At 43.7% G+C, this 17,953-nt stretch overlaps 1 protein-coding gene across 1 annotated transcript in view; it reads right to left on the minus strand.

The window, feature by feature from the left end:
* Positions 1 to 1,802: 1,802 nt before the first annotated feature.
* The window catches only part of LOC126985868 (centromere-associated protein E-like), a 35,185-nt gene continuing 19,034 nt past the window's right edge, over positions 1,803 to 17,953 (minus strand). The window contains exons 18-25 of the mRNA XM_050841353.1: positions 17,308 to 17,415; positions 16,159 to 16,269; positions 15,348 to 15,659; positions 13,888 to 13,995; positions 6,078 to 12,083; positions 5,676 to 5,834; positions 4,490 to 4,885; positions 1,803 to 3,310 (exon numbers count right to left, since the gene is read on the minus strand). Coding sequence (XP_050697310.1) covers positions 2,819 to 3,310; positions 4,490 to 4,885; positions 5,676 to 5,834; positions 6,078 to 12,083; positions 13,888 to 13,995; positions 15,348 to 15,659; positions 16,159 to 16,269; positions 17,308 to 17,415 — 7,692 coding nt within the window. The 3' untranslated portion in view covers positions 1,803 to 2,818. The remainder of the gene's footprint in view (positions 3,311 to 4,489; positions 4,886 to 5,675; positions 5,835 to 6,077; positions 12,084 to 13,887; positions 13,996 to 15,347; positions 15,660 to 16,158; positions 16,270 to 17,307; positions 17,416 to 17,953) is intronic.

The following is a 17,953-nucleotide window of genomic DNA, read 5'->3' on the forward strand; positions in this document are numbered from 1 at the left end:
GGATCAGAAGACAACGAATCACCTCAAATATTTTCTAGTAATTCTTTTTTTTATTTTTATTTTACCCAAACCGAGAACCATCACCTTAAGGTTGACTCGTTATTAAGCAAAGGGAATTATCACTCAATTAAAAACTATAACTAACGTATTATCATTATTTTTCCTGCCACGTCATTTAATTCCCGCACTAAAAATACCCTCAGCCCATCAGTTAAAAGACAGCACTTGGCGCGACCAACAAACAAGAACAAGAAAAATAAGAAAAGAATAAACAAGAAAAGTGAGAAAAAATATACCGAGAAAAGAAAAAAATATACCAAAAACTGAGAAGAAAAGGATAAGAAAAGAAAATAAGAAAATAAGAAAAAATGTAGGAATAAAAAGAAAATAAGAAAATAAGAAAAAATGTAGGAATAAAAAGAAAGAAAAGAAGATAAATAAGGAAAACAAGAATAAGAAAAAAAAGACTAACAAGACAAAAATAAGTACAAGAAGAAACACTTAGGAGAACACGAATAGGCACAAACTAACGAGCTAATCTTACCTTGACCTTGCCGCGGTGTGTGAAGGCTGTGTTCTGTGCTCCCCTTCCCCTTTATCCCCGCCTCTACCTTCTCTTCGCCGTGTAATAACTTCAAACTCAACACTGGCAGGAAAACACTTGACGGGGGAAGTTTCTGTTGGGAGCGAGGAGCCGCGGAGCACTACACCTTCCCTCTCTGTGGTTGGTGGTCCTCTGAGGCTGCCAGAGTTTGCCACACCGACAATGACACCGTGAGCCAGAAAACGTACCAAATCGAATCGAATAGCGTACCAGGTGAGGGTAAACTGTACCAGAATGAACCAGAAAATGTACCAACCGCCGGTATGCTCTCTTGAGGGGTCCAGTCCGTTATTGGCGCAGGCGAATCTTGTTTATAGTGGCTGCCGTAGTGATGTATGACAAATTTATAGCTTTTGTTAGGCCCATGCTGCCCCACGGTGCTCCTCTTGAACGAAGTCGCTGAAGTTAGGGTTGATTGAAGTCTGGGCAGCATGTGGGTAATCTTCCGCCACCCAGCGATGGTTGAAAATCGTCACTTGCATCGGTGGGACTCGAACCTAGGTCCTCGGGCTCGCCACGTCCGCACTCTGGCCGCTCGGACACCGCCTCCCTAAGAAGAGAACAATCTGTACCAGAACGATCCAGAAAACATACCAGATGAGAACAAACTATATCAGGACGAATCAGAAAACGTGGCAGATGAGAACAATTAAACTGTATATACCAGTGAGAATTTCCAATCTTTTTTTGTGATCAGTCCTGTTTTCCTGGTCAGCTTCAATACATCCTTGAAATGAAACTAATGAGTGTCTTCCCTTCTTCATACGTTTCCTCTTAAACTGTAGAAAGCCTTAATACCTAGCTACCTATCTACACGTTTCTTCAGACAGTGTTTCAGATTACTCAGAGTAAACCTACATATTTTTATTCATTTATCCACTTATTTCCTTGTCAGTCAGGGTAGGCTTCAAATAGTAGTATATGTAAACCTCGTAATCCATAAGGTTATGTAGTCTAATTCTGTGGGTAAACATTTTTTTGGTATTTCGTTGGATATTCAAAAGGAAAATGTAAAGCAGAATAGTTCACACACTCCATCGATATGCAGTTATTTGATCCATTGTTTACATATATGCCCAATGATTCAATGTCACGCACCCTACACATGCATGATAATTTTATGGCTGGCAGAACATTTTTTTTTTCTTGAGTGATTTGTTCATTGACCTGTGTAGCGATAGGGTAAAGAAAAGAGAAATGAAGTAGTATCCATAAGTTTATTTTGTTCATAAAACTACTATTTTAAAACTTACTTAAAATATGCTATGAAACAAAATGAAAACACAAGATTTTCACACACACACACACACACACACACACACACACACAATAGTTTGATAGCGTGTAAGAGATTTATGTACCTGCAATAAGACTATATCAGAGATTCATGAGTAAATCTGGTCTGACTGCAGCAATCATTCTAAGACCTGAGCAATATAAAGTAACACTAACGGTAGTGATGTTCAAGCAAGTCAGGAACCACAGGTTAGTATTCTACACCTCAGAGCCACTCAAAAGACAAGTTAGTTCAGAGATTTGAGAGAAGATTATTTTACACTCATTCATACTCTAAGTTAAAAAAATAGCATCTAAGAAACATGGGAAGAGACTGGTTTTCTTCTTACTTCATTGCCATAATTTAAAGGAAGATATTTGAAGTGGATTGAATCGGTTCTAATTCTCCAATATAATGATAAAAGAAAAGTGAGGCATAAAAAAATTCCTTATTCTACAAAGAAGAAAGTAAGTGAAGTACAAGAATGAGGAAAAGAAAACTACATAAAAATATCCAATGAGGAAAAGAATCAGTTTCTGGAATGGCTACTATCTTTTAAAATATGCTATAAAACAAAATTAAAACACTTCCCTAAAGATTTTCTACTACTTTTCACAAGGAGGCCAGAAAGGAGCTTCATCAGTAGGAACAGCAGGAGTGAGGATAGTAACATTGATAGCATTAAGAAGAGAAGCAGGAAGAGTATATACAAAAAATAACAGTAGTAGTGGCAGTGGTAGGAGTAGTGGTAGATGTGGTATTTCTAGTGTTTATTGTAATGATGGTGGTTAAAATAGTGATGAGGGTAATGGTAGTGGTCAAGGTGGTAGTACAGAAAAACATAAGTAGTGGTAGCAGCAGTGGTAGTGGTAGTGAGTGTAGTAGTAGTAGTAGTAGTAGTGGTAGTAGTAGTAATATCAGTAGCTGTAGGTGTCTCCTCATTGGGTCTTGCAGTTCTCATCAATCTTCCTCCTCTCCTCTGGTGGGAGTTTGTACTTGGAGACGTCCTTGTTCTCCTTGAGCGTCTGCCACAGGGGAGCCGCTCCTGCATCCACCTCCCCACCCTTCACCCAGGGGAGCCTCTCGGTGCGTGTGAGTGTGGGTAGCGGTGCATTGTGGAGCCCCAGCAGTTTACTTTGGAGCCTCTCCTGCTGCTGTTGCTCTTTGTCTTTGTCTTCCTTCTCTACTGTTTCCTCCTTAGCCCCAATTCCTGTTGTTGTTATTCCTCTTCCTCCTGCTCTTGTGGTGACTGGTGCGGGTGTTTTGAATTCTCCTCCTCCTCCTTCAGCTACTGAGAGTGATGTTGTTGTCCTCCCTCTCCCTATTCCTGCTGTTGACACTCCTCCTACTCTTCCTGCTAATCCTCTGCTTCCTCCTGCTAGTGTGACTGCTGATTCCTGAGAAGCTGGAATATCTGTCCCTGGCTTCACCTGAGGATAAAAAGGTCGGTGATTTTCATGATTCATCTTACAAATGTACAAAGGAATAAAATTAATGCAACAAGAACCTTTCATTTGCCTGATACTTTACTCATTTATATGGTGGCCATGGACCATTCTTAAAGAAATACAAAGAGCAGCAGCCAAGTTGGTCCTTAGCCTGGGAGACCTAATGTACCAAGAAAGATTGGAAAGGTTAGGCTGCTACCCTTAAAGGTAAAAAGAGGTAACAGGATTGGAGTGTTCTGGGTGATGAAGGGAGTAGACAAAATTGAGAGGGAAGTTCTGTTTGAATGGGACAAGGAAGCAACTGGATAGAAAAAGATGGAGTGGACAAGATGTTTGAAAGATAACAAGAAATAGATTTACCAGAGTTCATGGATTTTTTCTTTTTATAAATATAAAGTAAAGGAAGCAACTTAAGGAAAAACAGAAGATACAAAGAAAGCCAACTAAATGCTATTCCTGTAAATAAAAGGCAGCTGGAGTGGCCAGAAGGGGTCAAATTTGGTTGGAGAGGTGTCTGATACTCCCCTCTTGAAAAAAGTCTAAGTTGTAGGCAGGAGGAAATACAGAGGAAGGCTATTCTAGAATTTACCAGCAAAAAGGATGAAAGAATGAAGATGCTTGTTAACTCTTGCAAGGGGTTTAGACGGCGTATGGATGAGCTAAAGGAGTCTTTTGCAGCAGGGTAGCAGGAGGGGTGGGAAAGGAAAGATTGATGTTGAAAAGCAGAGATGGAAGAGTTTTTAATGACGAGGAGGCACTCAATCGGGTCCATGAGCCTTCTGAGGATTTAGAGGGCATAGAATACAGCAGTTAAGAATTTCAATAATAGGCAAAGTGAAGCCAGAGGGAGATGAGTATAAGGAATATGCCCTGAATTATCCAGATTAGTGGAAAACCCTGGATAAAGAGGTTATCTAAGCCAAAGCTCAATGAGTTTTTAAAAATATTCACAAGATTTTTCTTGAAATAGTATTTTTGCAGTGCTAACTGTACATTGAAGCATTCAATCAGTCTATCTTGAGGCAGTGTTTCTCAATAGGACACATGTTAGGACATGATCTTTCTTTGTAAGGTTTGTTTTGCAAAGAGATCATCTTGTACAATAATGTACAGCTTCTAAAAGAGGCAGAGAGAAAAAAGGGTTCATTCTGTCCATCTCACCTCAGGAGGGAAAGGGACTGCAGGGGTGGCAGAGGAAGACGTGATAGCGGCAGCAGAGGCAGAGGAAGGGGTACAGTGCACTCCCTCCTTCCTCTCTTTCTCTAGCCTCACGATGGTCTCCCTCTGGTGGCCAAGCTCAAACTGTTGCCTCTCTATCTGGGTGTTGAGTTCGTCTGTCTTGGCCCTTTGCTGCCTCAACTCAGCTTTCAATTGGTTCAGCTCTTCCTTCACCCGGTGGCCTGCCTTCTCCCCCCTGATGGCCTTCTCCTTCCACTCTTGGGCCTTGCCACGGTAGTGCTCCATGTGCTGCTCCATCAACTTCAGCTGTTCGTCCACCTTCTTCTTGCTCTTCTCCAGGTGGTACATCTTGCCCTGCATCTCTACCACCTGCAGTTGCTGTGGGAGAGAACAAGTGGTCATGGTGATGAAGATTTGTTTGAATAAATGCATGGACAATGAGAGTATAAATGACAGCAGTGATGGTGTTCTGTAGGGATATGCTAAAACTAAAGAGGTGGTAATGGTGGTGATGATATATACCGATGTGTTTGACAGTCACACCACATCACCACACCAGACTGCAAAAACACTTCACATCATAAACACTGCAATAGCTCACATTACACCATAACCCCCAAACTCCCACCACCAATAAGTTGACAATTTTCAGAAGTTGCCAAACAGCCTAAGACTACCCACATGCTGTTCCAGACTTCTGTGAAACTCCATAAAAGAGGCTCAAGTGTAGCTTTAGGGGGCAGTATGAGCCAAGTGGGATGGCACTACAATAAAACACTTGCTTGCACCACTAATGGACTGGGGCTAACAAAAAGGCCCATCCTACCTACCAGCACTAATATTAAAGGTAATGTCAGGTGCATACAATATAGCTGTGCGTGGCTGTGGTGCTCATCTCCATCTGATTGGCCCTTTGAGCCTGTGGCGGGAAGATCCCATTACCCCAGGACACAGGCCAGAGTGATGTCCAGGTTACCACAGCTTACCTTCCCCAGGTTTCGCCAGCTACGCATTTACTAACCATCCCGAAAGGGAGAATGAACAGCTGGGTAAGTTCCACACCGACTGCCCAGACTGGGATTCAAACCCAGGCCCACGGATTCATAGCTAGGCAAGCTAACCACTGCTCCGGAGAAGTGATAAAGGCTGAATGTAAAAAAACACTCACTGCGACCACCCCGGAGCCTGTGGAGTAGTTGTATTCCTCCTTGGCATCTTGCTGGGAGGAAGAGGTGGCAGCAGAAGATTGTCCAGTCAACTCACAAATGGTTGCGTCTGGGTGGCCACTGTTCTGTAGACGACGCAGTTCATCCTTTAGATGGGTGACCTGCAGGAGAGCAACATGCCTATGGTAAGGAATGAGCAGGAAGGCGTTTGTGATAGGAGAAATTAATACATTATGCTAGGGGGCACAGTGGTCCAGCATAAGGCTTCTTAAACTGGAGGTATCTGTAGCCTTTGGGGGCATGAGTACCGATGGAGGGAGGTACAAGACATAGCTTGACACTAACCCACTAGACCACTGTGCCCTGCCCACCACTATCTATACAACCACAAAACAACAACTGACCTTTACATTGGCAATCCTCAGTTCCTCCCTCAGCGAGTCTGCTATTTTTTGGGATGGTGCATCAAGGGCACGCAGGCGGAACTTGAGCTCATTGTTCTCCCTTAGTGATGCCGCCAGTTGTTCCTTGAGGTCCTCCACCACCCCCTCCTGCACCCCAGCCATGCCCAGTGGAGTCACCATCACGCCTGCTGCAGGGGTTATGTTGACAGATGCATTATCTCTCTCCATTCTGCTGGTGCTGCTGTTCTGCTCCTCCAGCTCCTTGGCAGTCAGGCTTGTGTTGTAGAGTTCTGTGAGGTTGTTGTATTTTTCCCTTAGAGCATTGAATCTGTCCCGTGCATAGCTGTATTTCTCCTCCAGTGTTTTGTGAGTTTCCTGCAGCACTGTGTGTGTCTCTTCCAGTGAGGCATAGTTGTTCTTCAGTGCACTGTGGGTCTCCAGCAGAGTGTGGTGTGTCTCCTGAAGTGTGCTATACCTTTCCTGCAGTGAGCCAAGGTCCCTCTGCAATGTGCTCTGCTCCTCTGTTAGGGACCTGCAACTCTCTTTCAGTGTTCTGTGTTCTGCCTCCAACACATCATAGTCCTCTTGCAGCTTGTTGTGGTCCCTCTGCAGAACATCATGCTGTTCCTGAGAGATGCCACTACCCACTGTCAACTTAGCCTTGCCCTGTAGGTCACTGTGTTGCTCCTGCAGGCTGCTGTACTTACTTTCCAAAGCTCTGTATCTTTCCTGCAGTGCCTTCAGCTCAGCCTTCACCTGCAGCACAATGGTACCACCTGCCTGTGTCTTATCCTCGGTCTGCTGGTCCACCAACTCCTTTAATTCTTCATTCTCGCGCTCAAGTAGGTCATAGTTTTTGTTGAGGATCTCCAGTTTCCTCTCTGCATCCTCCATTTTTTCCCACATCCACCTGAGCTCCCTGCGCATCTCTGGGTCCTGAGAGATGACTCCATTGGTTCTGCGCAAGGTTTCCAGGGCTGCCTCCAAGTCCCTAACCTTCCTAAAGTTCCTCATCATTTTCATCTGCAGGCCCTCCTTCTCCTCCTCTAGCTTAGCCACCCTGCTCCTCCTGCTGTCCCGCATAGAGACATTGGCAAGGGAGTCATTGGCATTCAGGGTCATGTTGAGACGTGTCATCAGCTCATCTTCCTTCCTCTCATACTCCCTCTCCTTCTCTCTCACCAGATCGTTCAGTTTCCCCACCATTGCCTTGTAGTTGGTGCAGTCCCCACATGCAGGACGTGCAGCACTGTTGGAGTTGTCTGCAGTGGTGGTGGTGGTGGTGTGTTTTTGTTTGTAGACCTTCAACTCATTCTCCAGTTCATTAATTCTGTGTTGGAGATCTACCATATTGGCGGTCTCTGTTTTCTGGTTTCCTGTTTGTTGCTGTTCTTCTAATGTCTTTCTGAGAGTCTTGTTCTCTCTCTCAACCTGCTGGAGTTTGTTGACAAGTGTGTTAATGTCCCCATAACCTTCATGCTCCTCTGTATTCACTCCATATTTTCTGGAATCATGTGCCTCCTCCAGTGCAACACATCTCTCCTTCAAAAAGGAAATCTTATCCTCAGCAGCCGACAACTGCACCATTAGTTCCTCAGCCCTCCTTGCCTCTGCCTTCAAGTTCTCCACTTCCTTCATTTCTTGTTGTAGCACTTCACATGTTCTCTCTGCCATCTCCCGTTGCCTGCATTTTTCCTCCAGGCTGTCAGTGGCACTCTGCAGGATTTCCGTAAGCTTCTCCATCTCGGCCAGCCTGTTTGTTGTGCTCTCCAGTTCCTCAGTCAAGGCCAGCACCTGCTGCTCCTTCTTGGTCATCTCGCACTCATATTTCTCAATCTCCTCGATGAGTTTCTCCATCTCCTGGGACACAGTCACCTGCTGGTCCAGCAGCTCTACCTCTTTGGCCTTCTGAGCCAGATGTTCCTCTTCAAGTCTTTCCTTGTCAGCCTGAAGGTTCATGATCACTTCTTTTAGTTGTGCAATTTCATTCTGTTGCATCTCCAGCTCGTCTTTCAGCTGCAGTATGTCCTCCTCCATGATGTCCAGCTGGGCACACTGGCTGGTGAACTTGTGGCTCAGGGTCTCCTTGTCCTCCTTCAGGGCCTCATGTGTCTTATTCATGTTCCTCCTGTCAGCACACACCTCCTCATAGTCCTTCTGAAGCCTAGCCATGGCCTCCTCAAGCTCCTCGACTCTCTTGGAAGACTCTATTTGTGTAGAGGAAAAATTCTGGAGCTCCACCTCCTTGTCCTTCAGTTTTTCCAGGGCTTCATTCTTGGAAGCACACACCTCCATGTACTCTTTTTTGAGGGTGTCCAGATTCTCCTGAACTCTCATGGAAGCCTCTTTCTGTGTTGAGTATAACTTCTGAAGCTCCACCTCCTTGCCTTTCAACTCCTCCAGGGCTTGACTCACACTCCTCCTATCAGCACACACCTCATGGTACTCCTTCCTCAGGGAGGCAAAGTCCTCCTGAAGCTCCTCAACTTTCTTGGAGTCCTCCATCTGTGTATGGTACACCTTTTGAAGCTCCACCTCTTTATCCTTGAGCTTCTCCAGAGCTTCACTCATACTCTCCCTCTCTGCACACACCTCTGCATAGTCCTGCTGAAGCTTGTCCATGCTCTCTTGAAGCTCCTCAACCCTCTTTGAAGTCTCAGTTTGAGTGTGGGATAACTTTTGAAGCTCCATATTTTTGTCCTTGAGCTTCTCCAGGGTTTCGTTTATGCTCTTTCTGTCTGCACACACCTCTTCATAGTCCTGCTGAAGCCTGTCCATGCTCTCCTGTAGCTCCTCAACCCTCTGGGAAGTGTTAGTTTGAGTGTGGTGCAGGTTTTGAAGCTCCATATTTTTGTCCTTGAGTTTCTCCAGAGCTTCACTTATGCTCTCCCTCTCTGCACACACTTTTGCATAGTCCTCCTGAAGCCTGTCCATGCTCTCCTGCAGCTCCTCAACCCTCTGGGAAGTCTCAGTTTGAGTGTGGGATAACTTTTGAAGCTCCACATTTTTGTCCTTGAGCTTCTCCAGGGCTTCATTCATTCTCCTCTTGTCAGCACACACTTCCTCATAGTCCTTCCTGAGGGAGTCCAGATCCTCCTGTAGATCCTGGACTTTCTTGGAAGTCTCAGAATATGTGGCGAATAAAGCCTCGAGCTCAGCCTCCTTGTCCTTAAGGTTTTGCTCTGTGACGAGTAGGTTTTTCTCTAGTCTCTGGAGGTGCTGGTCCTTGGCACTCAGGGTGGACGTCAGACTGGCCACCTCGTCACTCCTCCTCTGCACCTCATTCTCCAGGTTCTTTAGGTTCTTGTCCTTCTCCTTCAGGCTGTCCATGTAGAAGGTCAATTCCTCCTGGTGTTCCTCTGAGACTCTTTGTGCCTCCTCCTGCCTCCTGGCCAGCACTGTCTTCAAGTTATCAACAGTATCCTTCAGCTGTGCACATTCTTTCACTCTCTCCTCTAGCTGGTCCTTCAGTGCCTCTATTTCATCAAGCCTCTGCCCCACCATGGCACCCCCAACATACAGGTCCAGTGCTTCCTTTGGCTCTGGCTCTCGAGGGGCAGAACCTTGTCTCAGCTCACATTCACACTTTTGCTTCAAGTCGTCCTTCTCCTTGTATTTCTGTATCGCATTCTCATTCTGTAGCTTCAGGCTTTCCTTCTCTTCCTCTGATTTTTGAAGATCATCTTCATATTTCAGTATAAGCTTCTCCATCTCATCCTCAGCTTTCTGCACCTCCTCCTTGTATTTAAGATTCAGGACATTCTTCTCTTCCAAATGCTTCAGCCTCAGCTCTTCCTTCTCCTCCTCAGACTTCTGGAACATGTGCCTGTTTTCCTCACACACCCTTGAGGCAGCAGCATAGTCCTGGAAACAACCTTCATACTTCTCCTCAAAGTCCTTGGCCTTTTTCTGTGCCTCCAGCACCTTGTTCTCACTCTGCACTTCAAGTTCAGCATACTCCTGCTGAAGATTCTGCAATTTCTCCTCAAGAGTTGCTAAAGCCTCGTGATTCACCAGCTGATCCATCTCTTCTTGTAGACTCGGGTGCTTATCTCTGAGTGCCTGTAGCTCTAGGTTTTTGTTGGCTAGGGTTGCTTTCATCTCCTCCAGCTCCAAGTCCTTGTTGGATAATGTTTCCTTCACCTCTTCAAGTTCAACAGTAGCTCTATGAAGCTCTTCCTGTTGTTTATCAAGACTTTGTACATCCAGGTCTTTGTTGGTTAAAGCTTCCTCCATCTCCTGAAGCTTTAAAGTAACTTTCTCAAGTTCTGAAGATTTGTTTGCCAGAGTTTCCTTCATCTCTTCCAGCTGTGCGGTGGCTCTGTCAAGCTCTTCATGCTGTTGATCCCTAAATCTTCCCAGTTCTTGGTCTTTAGTGGCTAGAGTTTCCTTTAGCTCCTCTATCTCTGTGGTGACTCTTCTCAGCTCCCTTTCTGTTTGCTCGAAGGCCTCTTCCTTGTCTGTGAAGTTAGCAATGATCATCTCTAGGTCTGTGTCCTTCTCAACCACCATGTTTGTAAGCTCCTCTTGAGTCTTCTCCATCTCCAGCTCAAGGAGTTTGATCTTCTCCATTGCCTCCTCCAACTCCTTTGTTTTCTGTTGCAGTTCCCTATTTTCATGGTTGCCTTGGTCTGCTGGAGGAGCCCTTTGGATCTTCTTAATTTCCAGCTCAAGGAATTCAATTTTCTCCTTTGCCTCCTCCAACTCCATTGTTTTCTGTTGCAGTTCCCTATTTTCATGGTTGCCTTGGTCTGCTGGAGGAGCCCTTTGGATCTTCTTAATTTCCAGCTCAAGGAATTCAATTTTCTCCTTTGCCTCCTCCAACTCCTTTGTTTTCTGTTGCAGTTCCCTGTTTTCATGGTTGCCTTGGTCTGCTGGAGGAGCCCCTTGGATCTTCTTAATTTCCAGCTCAAGGAATTCAATTTTCTCCTTTGCCTCCTCCAACTCCTTTGTTTTCTGATGTAGTTCCCCCTTGTCATCACTTCTTTCCTTATCAGAGTTGCCTGAGTCTGATGGAGAAGCCTCTCTAATCTTCTCAATTTCCAGCAATAGAAGTTCAATCTTCTTATTTGCTTCTTGTAGGTCACTTGCCCTTTGTTGTAATTCATCCTCATCTCTGCTGCTCTTATTCTCAGGGTCAGCTGAATAGGTTGTGAAGCTCTCACCTTGTTTCATGTCTGTGCAATCCATCAACTCCACCTGACCTTTGACAGGGCTCTCCATGGATGTCTTTTCTTTCTGTGTCAGTTTTTCGACTTCATCCTGCAGGAAGCGGACTTCTTCCTCCATGCTTGACTTCTCCTCCTTCAGTGTGTCCACCTGCCACCGGTAGCAATGCATTTCCTCCTCTGTGATGTTCCTGCGACTCAGTTCCTCACTGAGACGCAACACCTCTGTTTCCAAGTCTGATTTCTCCAGATTTTCAATGTTGGGGGAAATGACACTGAAGAAAGATGCCTCTTGTGTGGCATCCCGGGACCCCTCCCCAGGCCCTGCATTCATTGAGATGTCGTTGCGAGTGAAGGACAAGAACAAGGTGTCTGTCGCTGCGCTGCTGTGGCGCTTGTGAGCTCTAACTGCGACTACCTCCTTTAACTTTGCCTCATACTCATTCACAAGACGTTTGCGCTCCTCCTCCACAGCCCTCTGAACAGCCTCTTCCATGGTGGTCTGTGTGGTGGGGAGGCGGAGGAAGCTGCCAGGCGAGGATGAAGGAATGGAGAGCTGAGTGCTGGAGTGTGAGTCTGTTGATGAAGGGGGAGACTGGTGCTGCTGGGAGGGACTGGAAGGCTGAGTGCTGGTGTGTGTCTCTGGTGAAGGGGGAGAATGGTGCTGCTGGGAGAGACTGCTGTTAGAGAATAGATGATGGTCCTGGTGATTCTGTTGCTGCAGGGGGTGGTGATGGTGCTCCATTTTCCAAGGGTGAGCAGAGTGAAGGATGTAGTCTCCTATGAAGGACTCCTGAGCCCTCCATGTGCCCATCTCCTCCTCTGCCTTAGCAATGGCCTGAAACATTATCCAGAGTAGTGTGTGCTCAACAATTTGTACTCACTTCAGAAAATATCTCTACATGAATACTGAGCTGATGTATGAAAATTAACTACATTACCTACATGATTTATTTTGACAAGGGTGTGTCATGTCACCATGGTTATTCAATATTTATATGGATGGTGTCATTAGAGAAATGAAGGGCAAAGTTGGAGAAGTTGGAGTAAGACTGTTCAATGAGGGAAGGAAGTGGGTACTGAATTCGATACTGTTTGCTGATGACACGGTGCTCATTGCAGAAAATGAAAGTGACCTACAAAATTTGGTCAGTGTTTTTGATAGTGTCTGTAATAGGAGAAAGCTGAAAGTAAATGTCAACAAAAGTAAAGTGATGGTTTGTGAGCGAAGTAGAAGTGAGGTTGTAGATTTTGTATGCCCATATAGAGTGGGAATTGAATGTGAAAAAGAATGCAAAATAATTTTGAATGGTGAAGAAATGGAGGAGGTCAATGAGTTTAAGTACCTTGGATCAGTTATGTGTAAGCATGGTGGTATGGAGGGAGAGATAAGAGAAAGGGCATTGCAAGGAAGAAGGGTGGTAGGGTCTTTGGGACGAATCATGAATGGCAGAAGTGTGAGCATGGAAGCAAAGAGGGATTTGAGAAATACAGTAATAGTACCAACCCTCACATATGCAAGTGAAACATGGGTCTGGAATGAAAGTCAGAGGTCTAGAGTGCAGGCAGTGGAAATGAGTTATGTGAGGAGTGCTTGTGGTGTGAGTAGAATGGATGGAATGAGTAATGAAAGTGTGTAAGAGCATTTTGGAATGTGTCACAGGGGTGAGGGGAAGAAGTGTGGAGTGGTGGAAAAAGTGAAGCGACAGACCTTAAAGTGGTTTGGCCACATGGAGCGAATGGAGGAGAGTAAGATGACCAGAAGGGTGTATGTGAGTGAGATAGAGGGAGGGAATGCTAGAGGACGACCTCCAGTAAAATGGAGGGATAGGGTGCAAGAATACGTTGCGGAGAGGGGGGAAAGATCTTTGAGAAACTTTAAACAGGCAAGGAGGGAGTGTCTGGATAGAGAAAGTTGGAAGCTCTTCTGCCATGGCCATCCCCTGGTGGGAGCTCCTAGGAGCAGGCGTCGATGAAATGGTGATGATTTATTTTGAGAGCAGTTCATTTTAACCAGTTTTTTAGACCATAGTTTATTTTGACCAGAGTTAATTCTGACCACAGTTTATTCATATGTCTCAGCTCAGAATTTCAGGGCACCCTCTTCTTCTGATAGCACTAACTGGAAGGGTAAGAATGACATGCTACTGTAACCTTAACTAATATAAAAGTTGCTTTTCAACTTTTCACCAACACTTCAGGAATATCTTATGAATATAAATTGGTGTTGTCATGCTTGCAGTGTTGCTAATGGTGGTTTTATGATTACAATATTGGTGGTGACAGTGGTGGTGGTGGCAGTGATGGTGCGGTATTGGTATTGGTAGTGTTGGTGGTGGTGGTGATGGTTGTGGTGGGAGTATTAGTGTTGCTTACATTATTAGTGCTGGGGATGGTGGTGGCAGTAAATAGTGGTAGTGTTAGTGTTGGTAGTGGCAATGTGAGTGTTCATATGAGTAATGTTGGTAGAGTTAGTGTTGGTAGTGGTAATGTCAGTAGTAGCAGTGTTGGTAGTGGTAGTGCTGGTATTAATAATGTTGGCAGTAGTAGTGTTGGTAGTGGTAGTGTTTGAAGTAGTAGTGTTGGCAATAGTAATATTGGTAGTGGGAGTGTTGGTAGCAGCAGTGCTGGCGTGGCTGTACCTGCAGGTGGTAGTGTGTGGTCTGGGCTGCCTCCTGCTGCTGCTGCTCCATCACCTGTATGTACTCCTGCAGCGCCATCAGGCCAGACTTCAGCGTCTCCACCATCGGCTGTGTGGGTGAAAAAATAGTAAATAAACTGATAAGATAAATTTACATAAAGAAATACACAAATATGGGGATGAAATATGAAATATCATCACCCTTAACACCTAAAATCAATCAATCAATCAATCAATCAATCAATCAATATATATATATATATATATATATATATATATATATATATATATATATATATATATATATATATATATATATATATATATATATATATAAGTATATATATATATATATATATATATATATATATATATATATATATATATATATATATATATTTAACCACTATACAATTATTTCATCATGGCCTTTAACATGGCTTATCCAGTGTATTATGGCTAGGAATGGTATTAGATTAGGTAACCAAAGATTATTTTGATGTTTAGCAAATAAAACTTTGGTAACATTAAAAAAATACCATGCATCTTATATATGTGTATTGCAAATCAGGACTAGTGTCCAGAGCATGAGGTGCTTAGCTAAGGGGATGAACAAGCAGCAGTGGTACACTAAGCACACAAATTGCTACAAGCCATCCTCAGAAAATAAGGCCAATGTCATGTTGGTATTTGCCCCAAGTAGCTCAGCAAATGTCATTGTTGTGTATTTATTTACCAAGCAAATCACCTAAAATGGAAAAAATAGTAACTTAATGTTCTTCAATTAGTTATAAATATTTTTAAAGTAACATAACCCTACTTAAACCTTATGGATAGTAAGCTATATCATTTCATAAAATAATGAAGGAAGGACTAACACCAAGATCAAGCACTGCTCAGTAAATAGTAACTCCATCGTTGAACCTTGGAAACACAGCGCCAGTGCACCACAGGCTCGAGGGGTCTTGCAGCTGACATTACTTGACTTTCATTGTAACATCTTACCTTTACCAGTCAAAAGTGGAGTACGCATAGTAGACCCCACTGTGTATGGGACATTTACAATTAAACTGGAGGCAACAGACAGAAATGAATGGAAATATTTGGGAGAGGCCTATCTCCTGCAACGAATCAATAGAGGCTGATCATGATCATGTTTTCGGGTACTAGGAATGAGTTTCAAGGCATTTTTTTGGTCACATGCATTCCTAGCCACTGGGGGTAACAGGCACTGGTTACTGGTAGATTCCACTAATTTGCAGGGATCTCCTTTTTTTTTTTTTTTTTTTTTTTACAGCAAAGGAGACAGCTCAAGGGCACAAAAAAGTAAACATTAATAAAAAAAAAAAGCCCGCTACTCGCTGCTCCTTAGCCTCCACAATGTTTGGGGACAACTGTATCCAACAAACCAAAAATGAAACTTTAAACATACATTCCAAAGCCCTACACACGATCCCTCACCTTGGCCATCTCAAGGTCCTGGAAGCTGAGAGCATCGATGGATGAGGTGATGGACCGCCTGCCAGGGGTAGGAGGAATGCACACAGACTCCTCCAGGGCCTGAAGTGTCTCCGATAACACTCGTGAGAAATCCTGGGAGGTGAGGGCGTTTGTCTCCCCACTTTCTCCACTACTTTTCCTTGAGCTGGCCACATGCATAAATGAGGCTGGTAAGGTTTGTGTGTCCATTTCAATCCCTTGCACTCCATCTTCTTCCTTCTCCACCTCCTGTCTCTGTTCTGCCTCCTCCAGCCTTGCCTCCAGTTCCACAATCTATAGAAGTAGGTGACAGGTTATGCTATTTGTTATCTCGTAAAGTTGAAGTCTAATATCAATGTGGTTAATGAGAAGCAAGTCAATTTAATAAAATTACCATATTTACCACTTGTATTGTAAAGTGACCAAATAAATGTTTTAAAAGTTTGTAGCTGATGTTTACCTTAAACAGTATTATGGTGACATGGTTTTCTTTCTCATTTCTAAATCCAGAATAAAGTTTAGGAACATAAATTACAATAAATTTTAAAATGCACATAGAAAAAAAAGGAGTGCAAAAACTGGCAGACAGATGAACACAACAAAACATTTATCATGGCAGCCACTATAAATAAAATTCACCTGTGCCACTAACGGGCTCAGGTCATTTAGGAGATCCCTCAAGAAAGCCAACTGGTGCTACAGGTAGGAAAAAATGAATGAATAAATAAATAAATAAATAAATAAATAAATAAATAAATAATCATAAAAAAAAAAAATAAAAAAAATACTTCACCTCCTCTTTCAGCATCTTTATCCTGTCTTCCCCAGACTCCGACAGAACTTGGCTCAAGTGCTCCTGTAGATCTTTCACCTCCTGCTTAAGCTGCTCTTTCTCCTGGGATGCCTGTAAGATAGTGAGATCATATAAATACACAACACAACACAAAATTCACACACAATTAAACAAAATAGATGACATACGTGACCAATTGTAACTTCATTATTTTCCAATCTGTAATTCGTCACTCCTTCGAGAGAGCTCACCCGACACACACCTATCGTCTCGTCTCTCTCACCAATGCTACGCTGTATCTTAGGTTAGGAATATATTTCTTCTAAGGCAGCAAGTGTTTTCCCTTCACGCCCACAAGTCCCCGCAACCAAGCGTATCACCATTACAGTGGGAGGGTCATGATTTAAACTTGTCACCTTCAAGAGGTGGGATGGTCGACTCACTGACAGGTGGTGGTAGTGAGCAGCGCACATTGCCTATATATACAGAAGAATTAATCTGGTTTGCTCTCACTGTCCTGGGTTGTGTATATGGTTACAGGCTCTTTCTGGATTGGGTTGCAGAGAACGGTGTGGGGGCTTGGATCGCAGCCGTGGCGAGGCTAGCCAAGTGTGTGTTGCTCCAGGCACGGAGCAGCATTGAGCTCGTGTTAGGAGCAGAGAATAGGCTTTATGGTGTTTTCCCTGTCCAGTGTTGTGTATCTTCGTGGAGGTGGATGTCACGCCTTAGGCCAGAGTGAGAGGGTTTGTGTTGAGTTCCCCAAAGTGGAATGTACATGTGTGGCATTTAAAACTAACCTGCTTGCTTTGTTTACTAAATGCCTGCAACTGTTATCATCTTGTTTCCACTCACTTTATGTTGTACAAAAAGATCAGCAAAACCCAGAAGGATTAAACTTAGTTAAAGGTGTTGCAAGTGAAGTACACAGGATTTAATCAGAATGAAATAAAACAAATAAATACAAACAGCATATGACTTGGGAAGACCAAAATAAACATTCACAATTTTGCAAACACATTGGATAAATATGGATGTGAAGACAGGACAATACAAGCATGACTATAATCTTGTTTACTGAAACTAGGTAAATGCACAACACAATAAAACACACACCCTCACACACATGCACAAACAAAAAATATACTTCACCTCTTCTAGAATCTTAATCTTGTCGTCTCCGTACTCAGATTGGACATGGCTGAAGTGATCCTGTAGATCCTTCACCTCCTGGTCCAGCTGATGCTTCTCATGGGTGGCCTGTTAGGTTGTTAGGTTACGTCAAACAAGGGAAGGAGAAGTCATGACAATAATGTTTATACTCGAGACATTTTCAAATAAACCTGTCCCCCGCATTCACATGTTCACTATCGACAGATTTCTCCCCGATTGTACAAATTCTGCATAAACAGGATGAATAGCCAGGTCGATTGCAAGTCAACCACCCAGGCCAAGATGGAACCAGGACCCACAAATTTGTAGCTAGACATGATAAATACTATGCGCACTTAGAGTGTAATGAATTTAATAGTTTTTAAATTTTATGTTCTTTTGACCCGTCCGCTGCGATTGGGACGGATTTGGCTTTCACTGGTAGCCTGATAACATATAGTCCCAGGTCTTTCTCTGCCTCTGTGGTGGATAGTGGAGTGTTTCCCATGTGGTATTGGTATGCTGGATATCCCCTCCCAAGGTGCATGACTTTACATTTTTCTACAATAATTTGTAGCAGCCACTTTTTGCTCCATTAAATCAATAAATATGAAAAGTGAATCAAAGTTTGTCATTTCCTGGACCA

Source organism: Eriocheir sinensis, chromosome 60, assembly GCF_024679095.1.
Source record: "Eriocheir sinensis breed Jianghai 21 chromosome 60, ASM2467909v1, whole genome shotgun sequence".
NCBI lineage: Eukaryota > Metazoa > Arthropoda > Malacostraca > Decapoda > Varunidae > Eriocheir > Eriocheir sinensis.